This window comes from Camellia sinensis, chromosome 7 (genome assembly GCF_055761805.1).
Source record: "Camellia sinensis isolate YWXY chromosome 7, ASM5576180v1, whole genome shotgun sequence".
Lineage (NCBI taxonomy): Eukaryota > Viridiplantae > Streptophyta > Magnoliopsida > Ericales > Theaceae > Camellia > Camellia sinensis.
Genome location: NC_138967.1, coordinates 21,351,008 through 21,371,732, shown reverse-complemented (window position 1 = coordinate 21,371,732; position 20,725 = coordinate 21,351,008). Strand labels below are relative to the sequence as shown.

General features: G+C 39.3%; 1 protein-coding gene and 1 pseudogene across 1 annotated transcript; one reads left to right on the top strand and one right to left on the bottom strand.

The window, feature by feature from the left end:
• Positions 1-16,087: 16,087 nt before the first annotated feature.
• LOC145794606 (tubulin beta-1 chain pseudogene) lies at positions 16,088-16,756 on the bottom strand (annotated as a pseudogene).
• A 682-nt stretch (positions 16,757-17,438) lies between these two features.
• LOC145795655 (uncharacterized) lies at positions 17,439-19,754 on the top strand. The gene is made up of 3 exons (XM_082880499.1): positions 17,439-17,869; positions 18,155-18,432; positions 19,132-19,754. The coding sequence occupies exons 1-3, from the start codon at positions 17,439-17,441 to the stop codon at positions 19,752-19,754; spliced, it is 1,332 nt and encodes a 443-aa protein (XP_082736625.1).
• Positions 19,755-20,725: the final 971 nt, after the last annotated feature.

The following is a 20,725-nucleotide window of genomic DNA, read 5'->3' as shown; positions in this document are numbered from 1 at the left end:
TAGTTAATTGCATTAAGATATCAAAAAAAAAAAAAAATTATATTACAAACATATAAAAAAATTCTAAATCTAATACATACAATACCATTAACTCATGTTTAATTAATCAAGTAACTTAACTATTAAGTCATTTAAACTTGAGTTCAAACGTGTTAGATCTATTTAAAAAATAAAATCAAATAAAAAACTTCTTAAAATAAATTTAATTTTAATGACATCTCAAAAAGCCTATGCATTATTAGCTCTAGCGAAAGGTAGGCAAGAATTCTAGCACAACAAAGACAACCATTTTTTTTTTCAATTTTCTTTTTAATCTATGGTTGATTTTTGTATTTATTTATCACAATAAGTCTACCCTCTCTGAATTTTGATCTAAAAAAATCTGCATGAAACCAAATGTAAAGTTGAAATTTAATTGATGTATTATAAATTCATATTTATAATAAATTTGAACCAATTTTTGAAAATTTTTTTTTTTGTGTATATAGTTTAGAAATCTACCATGAAACTAAATGTAAGATTAAAATTTAACCAACTTCTAGTGATTGTGTAATATCACAAGTTCAACTTCTATAGTTTGGGATATAATCGGTCCGGGACGGTCGGTATTTAGGTGAAATTTTATACCGAACTGATAATGTCCGTTTTATCATATTGAAAATCAACGCAGACCAAAATTTTTACCAAACGGCACTGATTCAAACGGTTCGGATCAATGTGGTTTAATCGGTTTAAGTACTTTCAAAATGAATCATTTCTTAAATTTGTAGTATAATAAATAATTTATATAAAAATATTAAATTAACCATTTGTACATAATTTTAACCATATCCAATCCAACTATTCACAAAAATAAAAACAAAAAAAAAAATTAATAAATACTAATGCTTAAAGCTTTTACTAAATTAGAATTAGAAATAAAATATAATTTAAGAACCAAACTCTTAACATTAAAATAAAAGCAAAACCTAGAACAATAATTTTATTATATATAAACACCTACGGTCGGTTTCGGTAAAAATTAGTGTAGAATATGTCAAAATTGGTACCGAATCGAAAATCGAAAAAAAATAATTTTCAAAACTGAGCATACTGATTCATATTAAAATACCAACCAAATATGACACGTTCAATTTGGTTCAATCGGTTTAGTCAGCATTTTTAGTTTTTCTTACATTCCTACCTATAGTAAAAGATTTGATGCACCTTATGGTGTTTATTTCTCCGTCAATATGAAATTGTATGTAATTATTTATTTCTTTCTTAAATTGGGCTAGTGATGGTTGCTAATCTTTGTAAGTGTTGGATTTTAGATATTGTGATTACTCTATTACCGATTAAAAAACAAATAAATAAACAAATTTGTTAAATTGATATTTTATTGATGTATTGCAAAGCCTATGTTTAGAACGAGTTATTAGAGCCATATTGATGTTTTGGAATAAAATTTTAGTATACAAAATTACCAAATTGATTAAGTTTCCTTTTTGATTAACAATGAAAACCACATGAAGCATATGCACATGAATTCAAACGCCTTACAAGAACCACATCACACCCCATAAACCAAATAATTCAAAAAAAAATGATATGCAAGTTGTAGACAACCCATTTTTGACCGACCTTAAGACTCAGACGTTATCGTTTGAGTGCTCGATGATTGTGCATGTTTGTGCTCGTTTCGAGTTTTCGGAGTTTTCGGCTGAGTGCCTTGCCTCCGAGCTTCTGAATTCTTTGTGTTTTGGCTTGGTTTGTGGACCATACCTTGTTTTCCCTTCCTTGGAGGGAGAGAGAGGTTTGTAGACCACTTTTTGTGGTCGTAGACCACTTTTCCCTCGTAGACCACTTTTGGTGCCCATAGACTCGTTTTCCAGGCTTTCGGCTGTGCGCCTCGACCCCCGGACTCTTGTCTTGCATCCTTTTTGGTTTGTTTTTGGCACAAACCTTGTTTTCCTTGCTTGGAGGGTGGAATGAGGGTTGGACCAGTTTCTCTCCCCGTAAACCACTTTTCTTCCCCGCCAGCCAGTTTTCTTCCCCGTTGACCACTTTTGGTGGTCTATAAGTGGTCGTTGACCACTTTTGGTGGTCTATAAGTGGTTTGCAGCTGGAAAAAGTGGTCTCCCACCATGCCACCACCTTGCTTTCCTGGTGCAGACCACCTCTCCCCGATGGGAGACCATTTTTCTTTCTGGGAGACCACTTTTTGTCTTCGCCGACCAGAAAAGTAGTTGGCTGACCAGTAAAAGTAGCTGGCCGACCACTTCAACTGGTCAGCAGCTTTCCTGCACTTTGTACAAATATTTTCCATGCCAGCTATGCCAGCTGTTGGGCACAAGAAGCATCCTCCATACACGTGTATGGAGGGATTGCTTGGAGCTCCTAGCTTCCTCAACAAGCTTGAACCTTGTTTTTCTATAAAAGGGAGACCCCCTCTCCCTTCTCCAGGTTCAAAAAAACTTGCTTGAGCTATACATATACCATCTATCTCTATATTGCTCTTCCTCTTCATTTTTGTGCTCAAAAGTGTAATTTTTTCACACTTTTTCACACAAACACATAGTGAAACACCATACTCTTGGAGCTGAGGCACTTTGAGGCTAGTTTTGGAGTTTTTGGATTGGTTTGAACTCAAAAAGGTTGCTAGAGTTGCAGCTTTGAAGTGATTCTACAAGGGTGAGTTTTTAACCCTTTAAACCTTTGTTTTGATTAAGCTTTTGGACCTATTTGCATGCTTATTTTGGCCTGACTTTCTACTACAAAAAGTTCTGATTTTTAGTGTTCTAAATATTTTTTTAAGGCCTTGTTGGTGTTGGGCGTGGTCTACCCCCTCTTGTGCCTTGTTTGGCTTTGTTTTTGTGCTATTCTTTTAAGCTATTGGGACCACCTCCTTTTGGCCTTCTCACCACTAAAACTTAGAGGAATTTCAGTAGTGGCAAGGGTGTTTTAAGGTCCTAAATCGGAGGGGGTCATCCCCTCTCCTTGTATCTTGGTTGCTTGCCTTATTGGCCTCATGTTTGTGCATGTTTATTTAGCATATGTTCGCTCCATCTCAGCCTATTTTTGGCCTTATTTCAGTATGGCATACCTCTATTTTGATTTGGTTTGGTCACCCTTTGCATGCTATTTACACTTGTAGTGTAATCCTCACAAACTAGCCTTGTATGCCTTATGTTTTAGCATGACTTGCTAGCCCATTTTGGCATATCTCAGCTTGTTTTTGGTGTTGTTTTACCATGCCATACCTCTATTTTAGCTTGGTTGAGTCACCACTTGCATGCATTCTACACTTGTAGTGTAATCTTGCATACTAGCCTAACATGCATCATGCTTTTGGACCATCATTCTAGCATGTTTTGGCTCAACTCGAAGAAGATTTTGTTCATATTTTACCATGCTTAAGCTTTGATTTAAGTGTTTTGGGCCATGCATGCCTTGCTTTGTATAGCTATAGTTCATTTATGCTCACTAGCTTTGAGTTTCCAAGCCACTAGCATGCATTGCTTGGGCTATTTGCATGATTTGGCATCATTTAGTATGTGATTTTAGAGCATGTTTCACTACCATGTCTTCACATCTTTCACTATTTCAATGCTTTGGAGGGTTGGTGCTTTATGCCTTAAAAATGAGCCAATGCATATGCCATCTTGCCTAGGCTTTTGGGCCACCATTTCAGTGTGTATTTGGTCATATTTTTCCACAATATAACTCTAATTTTTGTTTGCAAAGTCATCTCATGCTTGGTTGTGGTAGGTGTAGTGTAATCCTCCTCATTGGCCTTGCATATTCTATGCCGCATGCCCTTCATGCTAGCTTATTTTGGCTTTGCTCCATGCATGTTTTAGCATCATTTTGGCATGCTCTAGGACTTTTTTGGGTTGCCTTGGTCATATGGTTCTTGTATTGCATAGCTGTAGTGCAATTGGCCTTCCTAGCCTTGAGTTTTGAGCACCATAGCATGCTTCATTTGTAACATGTACATGATTTGGCATCATTTCACATGTTATTTAAGAGCATTTAGCATTGCCATGTTCTCATTTCTTTCACCCTTTGAATGCTTTCAAGGGTTGTGCATTATTTCCTTGTTTGGGGACCAATGCGTATGCATGCTTGTCTAGACTTGTGAACTCCCATCGCAACATGTTTTGGTCCTTGCTTGTCCATGATTGGTTCAATCATTTGTGCCATGTATTGCATGCCTCTTGTGTAGTCTCCTTAAGTAGCCTTGTGCCTTAGGCCCTCTTGCATGACATACTTGGTTTGTTTGAATGGTTTGGCATCATTTCATACATAATTTCAGAGCTTGTAGTGTGGTCACACTTCCATATTTGTCACTCCTTGCTCATGTTTGAGAGTTGTGCTCTTATGCTTAGTTAATGGGCTAAAGCATGTGCATGCATTGTCTCGCATTTTATGCCATCATTTCAGCATTTTGGCCACTGTTTTGGGCATGATTGAGGTCTGTCCATATTCGATTTAAGTCCATTGAGCATGTTTGTTTGCATGTTGTTCGCATGTTGTTACATTCCATGTTGTTTGTATATGCATGCATTGCATAGTGTGTGCATGCCTTGCATTGTGTTTGGAATTTTGTGCATGTCATCCTAGCATTGGTAGACTAGCATGTTGTATACTTGTTGCATTGCATTATGTTGTTGCATGCTTGTTGCATTGCATTATGTGGTCGCATACTTATGTTGTTTACATTATACTTGCCATTCTCATGTTGCATTGCATTGTATTTCCATGTGCATGTATTGCATTGGTTTAGATTGGACGTCAATCCAAACATGAGAAATGAGGGACGCTTCATACTTGAAGGGATGAAACGTGCCTCGTTTCTCAGTCGCCGACCCTCTTGATCATGCATGATAGAGGTTAAGGCTTTATGTGTTGTTTGTGCATTCATTTACATTGAATTGTGCAATCTTGGCGTCTCGGCCATCATGCATTGCGATGCTCGGTTGGTGGCCCGAGAGTCGAGAACCACACTCTCTTGAGATCATGAAATGATAGGGAGGGTGGTTGTGCACACATATCTTGCAAATACATTGCCATGCCCCTTTTTGTTCTGTGTTGCAGCAAACTGGAGAAGTGCAGCATTTTCTGGTCGGCAGACCAGTAAAAGTGGCTGGCTAACCACTTTTTCTGGTCTGCAGCAAAGGCAAGTGGTCGGCAAGTGGTTGGCAACACCACTAAGTGGTCGGCCATGCTCCTGGAGGTCCCCATGGTAGAGCAAAAGCTATTTGAAGCTTTGTACAGTGTTCTGAGAACAATTGAAAACAGAGGCAAGTTGGGGCATCGCCAAGGATTTCCGGACGAGGCGACCGAGCATGCATGCGCTTCTCGCTCCGAGGCCCCTTCTATTTTCTTTACTTAGTTGCTTTGTTTAAGTTAGCTAATGCATTCGTTTTTGTACTTAAGTAGTTAATGTACTTAGCTATCAATTTGAGTTGTAATAACTAGTTAGTTAACTTGTTAGTTAATTAGCTTGTTTTGTAATAATTAGTTAACTAGGATTAGTTAATTAGTTTTGATTTGTAATAATTAGTTTAATTAGCTTAGATTAGCTAGTTAGCTTATTATTCGGACCTTCCGTCGAAAGGGCGAATTTTGTAATAAGTGTGTGTGTGTGTGATGCATGTTTTCTAACCCCCATTTCTTTCTCCCTTTTATTTACCTACTTTCAGTGGTTAGATTAGGGCATATTTCAATTAGCAATACTTATGCTTTGCATGTTTGCATTCATTCATCTGTCTTGCATGCACTGGGCTCGGCGCATCATACTAACTGCATTGTATTTCAATGCCAATTTGAATACATGTATCAAATGTCGCATTCATATGCCATCTTAGATAGCCGAGCCTATTTTAGTTGCATTTTTGCATGTGTTGCATTATCCATTTTAACATAGCTAGGATCATGAATGATTACTAACTAGCTTCTGTTTTGGCTCGGAGTACACTGTGAGTGTTTTCACTTTAGCATCCTTGCATGTATGTGAGTGAATGCCATGATAACATGCTTGCCATGAGGCTATCTGCTTGAGTGTTTAACTGCATGAATGCTTGTGGATAAAGGCTTCATTGCTTAAATTGGAACAATTCATCGAAATGTGCGTTTTAAGCCCACTTGAGAGTGGCAAAATCATGTTGTTTTCTAAGCCCACTTGAGGGTGGCAAATCCACGACTTAGCCTACTTGCGAGTAGCACTTTCAAACCATTTTCAAACAAACGAACATGAGATGTTTTGTTTCAACTTGAGCGATTTAGTCTATACTTGTATGCTGTGCACATCACATAGTAAGCTAGCTAATAAACCGGAATAAGAACACATGTGTTTTCAAAAACAATATATCATATTAGTAGTGACCGATCTTTGATCGGGCGAGCGGGGGTGCTCATTGCATGACCTTCCCCTCTCGTACCCAAGTTCTCGAGCCGAGACAACTTTGGTGATGAGGACACGTGGCCTTAGGCACGAGTTAGGGTTTCCTAAATTTCCCCAAAACAAAATATTTAGGTGGCGACTCTAAAATCTGGCAAAGCAATCCATGTTTGGCGCTTTTTGATTAAAATCGATTTTCCAAAACGATTTGCCGGATTTGGACTCTTTGGTGATTTATCAGTCTTACATTGCACTTTGTGAGATTAGATTCAGAACTGTGACATGAGTCCTAACTGTAGTAGCAAGAACTAACCATTCGCGCCCTTGCGCGTGGAGCGTAGTTCGCGCGGTCTATACAAGTCTATTTAGTAAATCAATTTTTTTTTTAATTTAATAATATGTAAAATATATAATTGATTGTTAATTAAAAAATATATAAAAGAGAAAATTCTTTTAGAATTTCTAATGGATTGTCACATTGAATTTGAAAAGTGGTTTGTCAACTTGAATCAGCTGGATACAGGTAGTGGAATATCAAGCTGTAATGGGTGCGGTGTGTTGGGATCGGGGATCTCACCCAAGACCTTGTAGAAATCATACCAAGCAAAAAAACACACTCACACGGAAGGAGACACCATATTTAACGTGGTTCGGCCTCAATGCCTACATCCACGGGAGAGTAACTAGTAATCACTATAACAATGGAGAGATTACAGAAAGATTACAATAGATGAGGAGCTCACACTCTCCTCACTCACCCACTCACCCGTCTCCCTCGCTCACACCGAGAGAGACGGTCTCTGCGCCTCACATCTCTCACTCTCTTCTCTCTTGGTTCTCTCGGTTTGCTCACAATTCAACCTCTCCTCCCTTCCTTTATATATACACAATCAGAATAGAGGGACAAGACAATGTAAGTGGGGCGGTTGCCACCCCCACTTTCTCCAAAGTAGGTTAGCCTAATCACCTCACTTGGGTGATATCCGATAAATCACCCCCTCAACCCATGTGAGGTGATCAATAATAGCACCCCCTGCCGTTAATCTTGTCACATCCAAATTTCACCATAGTCTGCATCTCCTCACTGAGACGTTTACATCCCCTGAAGCTAGGGATAACACACCAGAGATATAAGAGGAAGAGGGAATCCTACATCCTTAACTCAACTCACACCACTCTCTGATTTGGAGAGAGCCTCCACTCCTATGTCCTACAGATCTCTTCTACGCTTCATGTCTCAGATGTCTTCACTTGCTATGCTTGAACTTGCACAACCAAGATATCCGACACCCCCTGTTGGGATGCCCTTGACTGTCATGCATTATCTCGCAGGACCAGTCATTGGGGCAATAGAAAACTCGTTGTTTATCCCATCAACGTTCTTAGTCTTCTTTGCTCGGAGCTTTTCCTCTGAACTATCAGCCTTTGCCCTCTACACTTCTGAACAACCTCCTAGCATTTCCACATACGCTTGTTGTCTGTGCCTTTGCAATCCCTGATTTTCTATCCAGTAGATTGATGGTTGGCAGTAGCTCCATCTGTCAAAGCATCGTTAGCTATGCAAGTCCTTGCATAGTGCTCGCACCCATGGCTTCTAGTCTCCCTGCGTCGAGCTCACTTGAGAGATCCGCATCAACTATATCCTCCTCTGCCATGGAACTAAAGAAACCACCATAGAGAAAAAAGACTTGCCACTCCTTGGCACGCACTCTTGCGTTTTATCCGTCTCAATTTCTCTGTCTGGAAGTTCATGTGAACTTTTAACAACCCATTGCTACATACTCTTCTCGCGCCTCTGTACGACACTCTAGCGTACCCTTGCACTGCTGCATGTTTGCATTTGTGCTTCTGCGCTTAGTATGCTCCTCTACAACTATTGTTCAACACGTCCACATACCATCAGTACCTACTCATATACAGTAGCTCCAATAGCCACAGCATTTCCTTGAGCCTATACTTGTTGCCAAATCATCTATCGGTGAATGAACTTTTTTATTGAACCAGATCCTCCGATCAACACCGGAGATAATCGTCTCTACAATCCTCTGAGCACCCTGACCAATCCTAATCTCCCTTGATTTGCCATTTGATCAAGCCTGATCTCTTTTGGTCTTCAATGATCTATTTCGATCTGTATCTGGTTGTCCAATCTAGTCAGAATCTGCCCATTCTAATCTCTTCAGTGAATCCATAGCATTCCACAATATCCAGCAACCTTCTTTTGACTATTAAAGGTGACAAACTCCCATGTTTTGACAATCTTTAAAAAATTGTTCAGAATTTCACTATTTTGACATTGCGGCTGCGTCCGGAACAATCTGTTTAATTAGGACTAACCTTCACTGCACTTCCAGGGACCTCATTGAAAAACATCCCCGAAAGCTGGGCCACACCATAATTTTCTAAAAATTCTGGGCCAAATTGCAATTTTCAGAAGTTTAGGAAATATTCTGTATTTCAACAGAATATTCTGTATTCCAACAGAATATTCCATCCACTGCACCTGACGCTATTTGCCACTTTGATCTTCTTACCTTTTACATAAACTCCAATTCTAAAATCTGACCATGCAGATGTGTCCGGAATACTCCAAACAGTTGGAAAGCACTATTGGATCGTCAGAAACGGACTCCGAATGGCTTAGATCAAGCCAAAACATTTCGGACGCCTCAGATTTGCGGCTACACCTTAGTCACGAAGCACTGGATCCTTTCTCCTGTGGCTCCACCTTAGCTGCGCACCACTAGATCGCTCCTCTGCATGCTAACGTGGCGTTGACTGGCTGCCACGTGGTGCTGACTAGTCCGCTGACGTAACAGACACGTGGCCGAACCCTGACTGACGTGGTGCCACGTGGCGATGATGTGGCGCCACGCGTCTCGTCTTCAACCTTCTCCGCGCATGTGGCGTGTGGTCGCAACTGGGCAGATGCGCCGACAGACTGTTCGATGCGTAGAAGCGTGTGGTGCGACTAGGCCTCAAGGGCTATCTTCAGGGGGCGCATAAGGGCGCGCCCAGCCTCCTCAGTGGTTCTGCTTTGCATTTCTAGACTCCTTTCATCAAGACCTTACTCTTGCTATGCTCAAAACCTGATTTCGAGCAACTTAATTTCTGGGCAATTTCAAAAATCACACTATTTTTGTTTCGAAATGCCACCGACGAGGCTCTGATACCGCTTGTTGGGATCGGGGATCCCGCCCAAGACCTTGTAGAAATCATACCAAGTAGAAAAACACACCCACATAGAAGGAGACACCATATTTAACGTGGTTCGGCCTCAATGCCTACGTCCACGACAGAGTAACCGGTTATCACTATAACAATGAAGAGATTACATAAAGATTACAATAGAGGAGAAGCTCACACTCTCCTCACTCACCCATCTCCCTCGCTCACACCGAGAGAGACGGTCTCTCCGCCTCACATCTTTCACTCTCTTTCCTCTTGGTTCTCTCGGTTTGCTCACAATTTAACCTCTCCTCCCTTCCTCTATATATACACAATCAGAAGAGAGGGACAAGACAATGTAAGTGGGGCGGTTGCCACCCCACTTTCTCCAAAGTGGGTTAGCCTAATCACCTCACTTGGGTGATATCCAACACGATGGCCCCACCTCTGGTGGCTTCTGCGGTATGACCTGTGGTGCACGTGGCGGAAACACATCCGGCAGCCATTCCAGACCAGGTGGTATTGGCGACCGAGGTTCGTCCGGAACCAGTAGCTCTAGATTTGGTGGGCCAGGAAATTTCGGGTTCGGTCCGGGTGACAGCGGCGGAGGGTCGGCGGGCTTCTCTGGTGGAACCGAGTTAAAATCCGAAACATTCGGAGTCCGAGGCACCTCCGGCGGGACAAAAGGTTTGGTGTCGGGCGGCGAAGGGAACTCCGGCAGAGTTTTTGATGGTTGGTCAGTTTTTGGGTTAAACACTGGTGGCCTGAAACAAAGATATGTTTTGGGGTTTTATGAGAAATTGCAGCATTACAGGACACTATTAATTTAGTAGATATGTAGAATGGGATTGTTTTCTTGATGATGAGGTTACATGAGATTGAAGAGAGAGTCGACATTGTGGTGAGAATAGCAAAGTCTTGGCTACTCATATTAAGTATATTGTATTATCTGCATGCATGTAGACAGTGCAATGCAACAAAAACTCTAGAGAAATAGATAACGAATATATTATATATACATATGTAATTTGACAGATGGAGTAAGTTGGTGGCTTGGAGAAGACACTTGTATGCCATGCGTGGGAAAGACTTCATTTGTCATCACTTTGGAATTGGTCGCCGCTCTAAAACGTAGTCCTTTATCAACTAACTCAATTTTTTTGTTTTTTTAATTTTTTTTAAAGTTATGCAGGATGGACCAGCTAGTCGAAACAAACCTTTCGAAATAGATTTTATTATTTTCTACGATCTCAAAGGTTTTATGTTATTTGAAGAAATTGAACCTAAGATATAAGGAGAGTAGACCCTAAGCCCTAGTCTCAAGCACTAGCCACTTGGGGTTTTAACTAACTCAATTGTTTTAGACATTTGATTATAAACTGAATACAACTCTATCATATAAATATGAGACTCAAAAAATTCAAACACAATCATATTATGTAGATGTGGAACCTGCAAAATGATGAAACTCATTCCATGGAGAGTGTTGTATCCGATTGTTTAATTGAGTTGTAAAATAGATAATAAAGAGAGTAAGTAGATGTACCCATGGATCTATTACCGCAAGCTTTATTTTGGTACTTAAATGCATTCAATTTTTAAACCATTGTATGTAAATTATTTATAAAAAATTAAATTAAATTAATCTGATAATTTTGTTATATTTATATTTAAAATAAAAAATAAATAAACGACAAATACATATGTAAACGAATTTTCACTTAGAGAATATCACAGGACAAGAAAAAAAAAAGAAGAAATTGTTTTCTAGTGGAATAGTAAAAAATAATTATATTTTTATAGTGGTACAATCTTGTGTGCATGATACAAGTCCATTCATGCTTTTAATACAAATCTTTCATTTATGTTAGAGTTGTGCCTTTTTTTTTTTTATCGGTAATATAATTAATTTATGAATAATAATATATAAAAAAAAAATTCATACATATTGATATCACACATTATGAACCCACTACAAGAAAAAGGAGCATTTGACACGGAACAATTTACGACGGTTTAAGCGCCGTCGCAAAAGCTTATTTTTTGCGATGGTTTAAGTGCTGTCACGGAATTTATAGTTTTTGCGACGGAAAAAGTTAGACCGTGGCAAAAAATAAGGTTATATGCGACGGTAAGTTAAATGTGGAAACTTTTTTCTGATTTCAATTTTTTTTCCCCTGTTTTGCGACGCACTTTTGCCAATCCGTCGCAAAATTTTATGTTTTTCTCTTTCATTTGCGACGACCTTAATATCGTCACAAATAATAATTCCTAATTTCATGCCAAAGCCCCCTTTCCCACTCTCCCTCTTTCCTGATATTCCCAAATTCTCTGTTATCTCTTCAGATAAAAAAAAAAAGCCCTAATCTCACTGCTCTCTCCCTCCTTCTCACCCAGTCGTCACTCTATCTCTCTTGCACCGGCAACAGCAGCGTCTAGGTAACCAACCCGCTTCTTTCCTGTTGCTCTTGCTCACACATACCTTCCTTCTCTCCCAGTCGTCATTCTGTCTCTCTTGCAGCGGCAACAACAGCGTCTGTAGCAGTGGCAACAACTGCGTCTATAGCAGCGGCAACACCGTCTCTCTTGCAGCGGCAACAACAGCGTGTCTTTGGTTCTCCCTCCGGCATCCAGGTATAGCCTTTCTTTTCTTTCCTCTACTCTCCTCTGGCCTTCTATCGTCTGTTTCTCCCTGCTCATCAATTCATTGAAACTCTTTTCATTAAGAATAAAACAGTTCAAGAATTTGTGTTGTTGTGTGTGTGTTTGATTTGTACGAAAATTAGATGTGTGAATGAGAATAGATAGATAATACTTAGGGGTTGTTTGGGATAAATTGTGGATTATTGGTATCTTCTGGGCCCTAAAAAGAGCCAACGGGATAAACGGTCAGTGATTTGAGAAGCAATTGATTGATTTTGGGTATCGCCAAATAATGCCTTAAAAGTTGTGATTGATAAAAAATGTGAAATTTACAATTTTTTATTGAGTGATTGGAGAACCTAAAAGGACATGAGAATTTGTGACTGATGAGAAGTACCATCACATGATGCCTCATGAACACCAAATAATTTTTCCAGCAATTTATTCTTCTGGAATCTGAAAATTGTGTAAACATCATCTTCAAAAGGGGTCAGAAATGATAGGTAGTATGCACCTTCATTTCTCCATTGTTGCAGTTCTCTTCTCCCACTTTCTCATTCAATGGCTGGTAGACCAAAAGAATTGTAAATGATAGACATCTATAATTGAAGGCCAAATAGTTCCCCGACTTCCAAAACCCAGAAAGATTTGTTACAGCTTTGTCCAAAGGACAAAAGAATTTCCAACTAAATAGCAAAAACTCAATTAAAAGTGATCAAAAAATGCTGCTATCAATGATCATCGTCTAAATGCAGAAACCACATGTCGAAACAAATGACTATTTTCCAAGGGCAAAAAATAGAAAACATAAGCTCATGGCCAAGTTTGAAGCTTATTGTGTATATCAGGAAGGGTTCGAAAGTCCCTTCCCCTCCAGATAATAATTAAACAAAACGCACAAAATTACAAGCAACTCAAGGTCTCTGTTGAATGCATGTTGCTCATTGAACTACAAATGCATGCTATATATATATATATACAGTAGCTAATTGGGCATAAGATTTGCAGAGCTTCGATTAGAGCTTAGCGAGTATTGGACAAGTTCAACAGTTAATCTGTTGGTCTACGTGGAAGCATAGAAATGAATGCGTCTTTAAGGGTTCTCAGCCAAATCTGGAAGTTTTATGTGAGACTGTCAAAGCAAGAATAGCTTTGTGGGTTAAGGCATCCCCAGCCAAAGTCGAATTTTCTATCAATGATGTAGTCTTTAACTTGCAGCAGGTCCAGTTCTGTATTAGGAATGGGAGTTGATGCTGCAACTGTTATCTGTGCTGGTCTGCTGGTGTAGTTTATTGGCTGCAAGTTATCTGTCCTCTGGTGTTCCTGCTGGTGGTGTTTTTTCCTGGTCAGTTTGGGCATTGTTATGTGCTAGTTTTGTATAGGTAGTGGAGGGCTGCAAGTCTTGCTGATTGATTTTGGTGGACTGCTATGGTGGGCTGGTAGTTAGGTTTCGAGGAGTGTTTCTCTGCTAGTTAGGTTTCCTTGAGGAAAGGAGGCATCTGTTGTTTCTATGTTGTTGTTCTGTCATGTTGTCTGCTATGGTGGTATATGGTCATCTGTAGATTGTGATCTTGCTGTATTGTCTGATTGGTAGTGGTTTTGATTGGGCTCTTTGTTTGTCTACTAGATTGTGCTTTTGCTGCTGGAAGGCTATCTGTTCTGTGCCTTCTATGCTCATCTGTGTTTTGTTGATCTGATAAGGTGATTGCCAAGGTGACTGTTAGACTAAAACTAGTTTGCATCAGAAGAGTGGTTAGGTGTTTTGTTTTGTCTTCACCTGGTGGTTTTGCTTGTTGGTTCTATTCTGTTTGATTGGTTGTGGTTTGTTAGATGAAGTTCAGGCCATCAGAGGTTTAATGCTTGTTGTTATATGTGTTTGTATATTGCAAAATAAGTCATTTTATACCAGACCAGCCTGGAGTGCTCATCAATCTGCTGATTCTGTTTGCTGCTGATTCTGTGATTAAAGCTGCAACATGCCTGGAAGTTGGGTGCGTGTATCTATGGATGGTGATTATGCTAGCATAATGAGCTCATGAATTTCATATTGAGGTTTCATTTTTATTTGAATTGGGGTTCTCTGGTGTAGTTGTGTTTTTCCTCTGGTTATGCAGCATTGTGAATTGGCTATGCAGCAGCATTTTGATTTGTTGTGATTGGTGTTAGCTCTGGACTGGGGCATTTGAACTGAGGCCTTGTTGAGTCTGCACTGTTGGGGCATTAGAATGTTTGGTTCTGCTCTGCTGCTATGCTCTGCTGGTGTTCTAGCTTTGGCTCCTAATTCTGTGCTACACAATTCTGGAAAGTGAAGCTAGGCTAGGCTGCTTGGAGTTGGGAGTTGCTATCTATGGATGTGCCGCTGTGAAGATTATGCTAGCATAATGAGCACAAGGAATTATTAGCTCAAGGAATTATGCTGATCTACTGATGTATGCTGCTAGTTGGCTATACACATGTTAGCTTGCTTAATTAAGTTGTCAGCTGATCTTGCACCTTTGGAATGGTGTTTGAGTTTGTGGATGCATAGTCTTGGGGATTAGTCTTGTGGAAGGTCTGCTAGAGAATTAAGTTGGATTTGTGGCTATGTAGAGTTGGTATTCAGTTGGTTTGCTAAGTTCTGTTCTGGTTGGTCTGCTTAGCTCTGCGATGAAATTGGGTCTGTTGCTGCAAGCTGCTCGGTCTGCTCAGATTCATATGTTCAGTAATGTTCAGATCTGGGCTGGTTTACAAGACACCAGTTCAGGTGCTGGTTTGTAAGGTTGAAGTCTGCTATTGTGGATAAGGCTGCTGTTTCTGCTGGAGTACAAGGCATCAGTTGAGTGTGCATTAGCATCAAGCTGTAGAGTACTAAGCTTGCATTGGTGCTACTAGCCTGCTAGTAGCAGGTTAGTTGTGGATAAGGTTGTTGTTTCTACTGGTTTCAAGGCACCCGTTCAAGTTACTGGTTTATGAGGCTGCTGTTTCTGTTGGATTACAAGGCACCAGTTCTGTTTTCCTTAGTTGTCTACTACTGTTGATGAGCAATTCCTTGCTTCAGGTATGGTGATTGAGTGTGCTTATTGGGTTGTTGAATTGGTGTTATTCCTGGTGTTTGCCTTGATTTGGTGCTATTGTGTTAGCTTAACTAGCAGCAACATTTGTTGTGTAGTTCAGCCTGATGTTTCTTTCGGTCTACTTCAGTGTGGCTTTGGTTGGGTGTTTTGCTTCTTGGTTTGATTTGGTTGTTGGTCTGAATGGAGTTCATGGCAAGTGCCCATGCTGTTCCAGAGGGCTTCTTAGGTTGCTTATTTGGTGGCCTTGGTTGTAGGTGTGTTCTGTTCTTGATGTTTGTAGTGGTGGTGTCTACCAGTTGTGTGCTTGGGGTTGCCACCAGTCTGGGTCTTTGTGTGGTTTTGGTCTGTTTTTCTCATTGTTTTCTTGTTGGTTTCTCACCAACTCTGGGAGTGCTAGCAAATGATAGAATGGGTTTTTTTGTGCCAACCTAGTTGGGATGATTTAGCTCATTGTGATGCTTTGCACTTCCTTTTATTTATTGATGTATTTTGTTTTGTACTTTGTGCTTGACTCTTACATCAATAAAGTTTATTTTTTGCCGATCAAAAAAAAAAAAAAAGTTCAACAGTCAATCTGTGCTGCAAAATTCTATAATTCTCACTCAAAGAAATAGAAAACAGCCAATAATGACGCATTTTAGCATATACTACTTCCAAAGAACAGGAATCCAAAATAAACCAGTAAACTGTGAGAATAACAAAGCTAAAGCAAAGAGCAGACCGAAAGATTGGGATCCAACATTGAAACAAAGCAATCCCACATACTAGAAATATTCAAACACAACAAAATCACAATTTCAGTTACCAAACACCCCTATTTTAGATGGCAATGTTGTCTTTAAACATCCTCCTCATAACCCACTTCCTCTTCATACTCCCCTTCCTCATTAGCAGTTGCATCCTGATACTGCTGGTACTTAGAGACCAAATCATTCATGTTGCTCTCAGCTTCTATGAACTCCATCTCGTCCATTCCGTCTTCAGTGTACCAATGCAAGAAAGCCTTCCTACGGAACATAGCTGTGAATTGCTCACTGACCCTCCTGAACATTTCTTGGATTCAAATAGAGTTTCCAATAAAGGTTGAAGCCATCTTCAGACCCGTCGGCGGGATGTCACAAACAGTGGACTTAACATTGTTTGGGATCCACTCAACAAAGTATGATGAGTTCTTGTTCTGTACATTAATCATTTGCTCATCGACCTCCTTCGTGCTCATTTTGCCACAAAACATGGCTGATGCTGTGAGGTAGCGGCCATGATGAGGATCTGCAGCACACATCATGTTCTTGGCGTCCCACATCTGCTGGGTGAGTTCAGAAACTGTAAGGGCACGGTATTGCTGAGACCCACGAGATGTAAGCGGTGCAAAGACAACTATAAAGAAGTGGAGTCTTGGGAATGGAATGAGGTTGACAGCAAGCTTGCGGAGATTAGAGTTGAGCTGATCAGGAAACCAAAGGAAACAAGTGACACCACTCATGGTGGCAGAAATCAAGTGGTTCAAATCTCCAATTGATCAAACAAGAAAACCATTAGTCTCAAATTCAAATGCTACCATTCTTAGAAACTGGTCATACTTTTTATAGACAAAATTCCCAAAACATAAAATCACAAAAGCTTGTATTTGTAGCTCTTTTACAGAGTGAGAATGGCATAACATTAAATGGTAACTTAGATAAAAGAATTGATATGATTGTGAAATGTCACAACTAGCATTTTGCTTTTGAGAAACAAAGATACAAGGCTCTTAAAGGAGATAATACACATGAGATAAATAATATTTAGTGAATGAGAATAGTTTTATTTATTTTGTTTGTCTTGCATAATGTGGCGCCCCTCATTACTATTTTCTTTTTTTTACAAATAAATGATTTTAAAGTTTTACTCATCAGTCTCACCTTTTGTTTGACCAGCCAAGTGAATGCTAATGAATGAACAACTTTCTTTGGTTACAAGTCATAAACACATGTCAATTTTTTTGTGCATGATATATTTGCTCACCTATTGGAATGTTTGCATTTTTGTCCATGATATATTTGCTCACCTGTTGGAATGTGTGCATTTATGATGTATAAAATATTAGAATTGTTGTTATGGTTAATTAATATGCATGTTCATGTATATAGAATATATATTTAGGAGAAGTAAACAAAATGGACAAGAGTTGGATTGATTTGCCCAATAGGATGTCGAGAGAATACATGAATGGGATCGATCGATTTCTAGTGTTTGCATACACCAATAGGGCTACAAGTTCGATGATTTGTTGTCCATGTAGGAAATGTGAGAATCGCTATCATCTTGTCCGAGAGCACTTGATTTCAAATGGCTTTTTAAACAAATACAAACATTGGATTAATCATGGAGAGTCATATACTTCTGTGCATGGTAACCGAGATAATGAAGCCTTAGTGAATGAAAACATTAGGGATGATATGGTGGGAATGATACACGATGTTACTAGTATTTTAGTTCCTAGTACAAGTGTTGTAGGTGATGAACCACAGGCACCAACTAATCCCAATGTAGCAAAACCACTTGCAACTGATCCACAGTTAGGTCCAGATGTGGAGACTGAAAATTATTTCAAACTTTTACAGGATGCTCAGAGTGAATTGTATCCGGGTTGTCAGAAGTTCACATCTTTGTCATTCATTGTTCGACTTTTACATATGAAGGTGCTAAATCAATAGAGTGACACTTCTGTTACCATGTTACTTGAGTTGTTGAATGAAGCTTTCCCTGAGGGTGCGAAACATCTTGATTCTTACTATAAAGCTCAAAAGATCACTACAGATTTCGGCTTCACATATGAAACGTGGGATGTATGCCCCAATTGTTGTATGTTGTTCTGAAATGAATACATCAATCTTGATGAATGTGTCATATGCAAAAGTTCTAGGTGGAGACAAAATGGAGCTGATAGTTCAAATGTTCCTCGTGGAGGCGGTAAACAGATACCCTTTAAACAGATGAGGTATTTCCCTTTGAAGCAAAGATTGCAGAGGTTGTATATGTCATCGAAAATGGCCAAGCTCATGAAATGGCATGCAGAGGAACGACAAGATGATGGTGTCTTAAGACATCCTGCTGATTCCCTTGCATGGAAAGATTTTGACCGTCAAAATACTGACTTTGCTGATGATTGTCGAAGTGTAAGGCTTGGGTTAGCATCTGATGGTTTTAACCCACTCAAATCGATGAACATAGTTCATAGCACCTGGCCTGTTGTTCTCATTCCATACAACTTACCGCCATAGATGTGCATGAAACAACAATTTTTTATTTTGTCTACACTTATCAATGGCCCAAAAGGACTTGATGGCAAAATTGATGTGTATATGCAACCGTTGATTGAGGAGTTGAAGGAACTATGGACTGACGGTGTCTCTACATTTGATGCATCAACAAATCAAATATTTCAAATGCATGCAGCTTTGTTATGGACAATTAGTGATTTTCTAGCATCTGCGAACTTGTCAGGATGGAGCACAAAAGGAGAATATGCATGTCCATGTTGCAATAAGGAAACTAGATCGTGTTGGTTGGAACATGGTAGGAAACATTCATATTTAGGTCATCGTAGATTCCTATCTAATGGTCATAAATTTCGAAAGGATAAAGTATCATTTGATGGTACTCGAGAATTGAGTCTCAAACCGAGATTGTTATCTGGATTAGAGATTTTGCTACAAGTAGAATTAGAGGGTATCTAAACCCAATACAGGCTGGATGACCTTAAAGAGAGGTATAGGAGACAAGTGGAAAGGGAGAAAGCTGGACCTCGCACTCATAGTTGAAAAAAAAAGTGTATATTTTTTGAATTGCCATATTGGGAGCACAGTCCAATAAGACATAACCTTGATGTGATGCATATAGGGAAGAATGTGTGTGACAATGTATTGTGGACAATACTGGGGGTTGTAGGGAAATCCAAGGATAATGTCAATGCTTGGCGCGATCTGCAAGAAATGAATATTAGAAAACCCCTACACTTGCAATCAAGAGGGACGAATAAAGCTTATTTGCCACCAGCACAATTCACAATGACCAAAGATGAGAAATATTTGTTCTTGAAAATGCTTAAGGATGTTAGAGTTCTTGACGGGTATTCATCAAATATCTCTCGTCGTGTACGGTTACAAGATAGAAGCATTTCGGGTCTAAAGAGCCACGATAGTCATATTCTGATGCAACAACTTATTCCTTTGGGTGTACGAGGATTGTTGCCTAAGAATGTTGTTCAAGCCTTAATTGAATTAAGTAATTTCTTCAGACAATTGTGTTCCAAAGTAAATCATCAAACAGATGTAGCAAATATCCAAGGTCGTATAGCACTAACACTTTGTCATTTGGAGAAAATATTTCCACCATCTTTTTTTGATATAATGGAGCATCTGCCTATACACCTAGGTGATGAAGCTTTGGTGGCTGGAGTGATTCAATTTCGATGGATGTATCCAATTGAGAGATATCTTCTTACTTTAAAGCAATATGTATGAAATCGGGCTCATCCAGAAGGTTCAATGGCTAAAGGTTATCTCATGAAAGAATGCATGAATTTTTGCTCTCAATATCTGAATGATGTGGAAACTAAATTGAATCGGCCTGTAAGGAACTACAATGGTGCAGCTAATATGGGTCATGCTGTTGGTGAAACCACAACTTTCAACCTTGGTCATACTTCTTATGTACAGTGTCATCGATATATCTTGTTCAATATGAAAGCAGTTGAACCATTCCTAAAGTAGGTACCCCTCTTACTCAATATTTGACAAGTTTTTTTTTTTTGTTTTTTATTACATTTCTAATATTAATTTGTAACTGGTAATTTTTCAACGTATATAGGAAACACCTTGAAGAACTTAAGATGAAAAGGCCTCGTGCTGATGATCATCAACTCTGAAATGAACATTTCAAAACTTTTCACACTTGGTTTAAAGAACATTTATGTATGGACAAATCTAGCTATAGATTACAACTTACGTCGATTTACGTTTTGAATTTGCTTTCATGTTTTAAATAGGTTCACACTTTGCGAAGGGCTGATAACGCCACATTTTCCAAAGAGATTCATACATTGGCAAATGGTCCTCATACCGGAGCAAGAAGGTTCACCGGTTACATAACTAATGGGTTCCGTTTTCGGGTCAAGTCTATGGATGACCGTCGAGCCAGTCAAAATTCTGGTGTAGCTTTGAAAACAGATACTATTAGTTATGCAAGTCGGAAGGACAAAAATCTTCGTGTGGGGGTTGTGTACTATTATGGACAAGTGACATATATCATTGAAATCCAGTACACCAAGGCAATGAAGTATGTATTGTGCAAGTGTGATTGGATAGACAATGTTCGGGGTAAGAAAGAAGATAATTTCAAGTTCACGTTGATTAACTTCAACCATTTGTTGTATCGAGATGATCAAATCACCAATGAACCTTTCATCTTGGTATCCCAAGCTGAGCAAGTTTGG

What these genes read in the sequence shown, in the direction of transcription:
- LOC145795655 (XM_082880499.1), top strand. Translation starts at nt 17,439, where the DNA reads ATGTCGAGAGAATACATGAATGGGATCGATCGATTTCTAGTGTTTGCA. An exon ending in CAGGATGCTCAGAGTGAATT is followed by an intron (nt 17,870 to 18,154) that starts GTATCCGGGTTG and finishes CAAAAGTTCTAG; the next exon opens with GTGGAGACAAAATGGAGCTG. An exon ending in GCTTGGGTTAGCATCTGATG is followed by an intron (nt 18,433 to 19,131) that starts GTTTTAACCCAC and finishes TGATGCATATAG; the next exon opens with GGAAGAATGTGTGTGACAAT.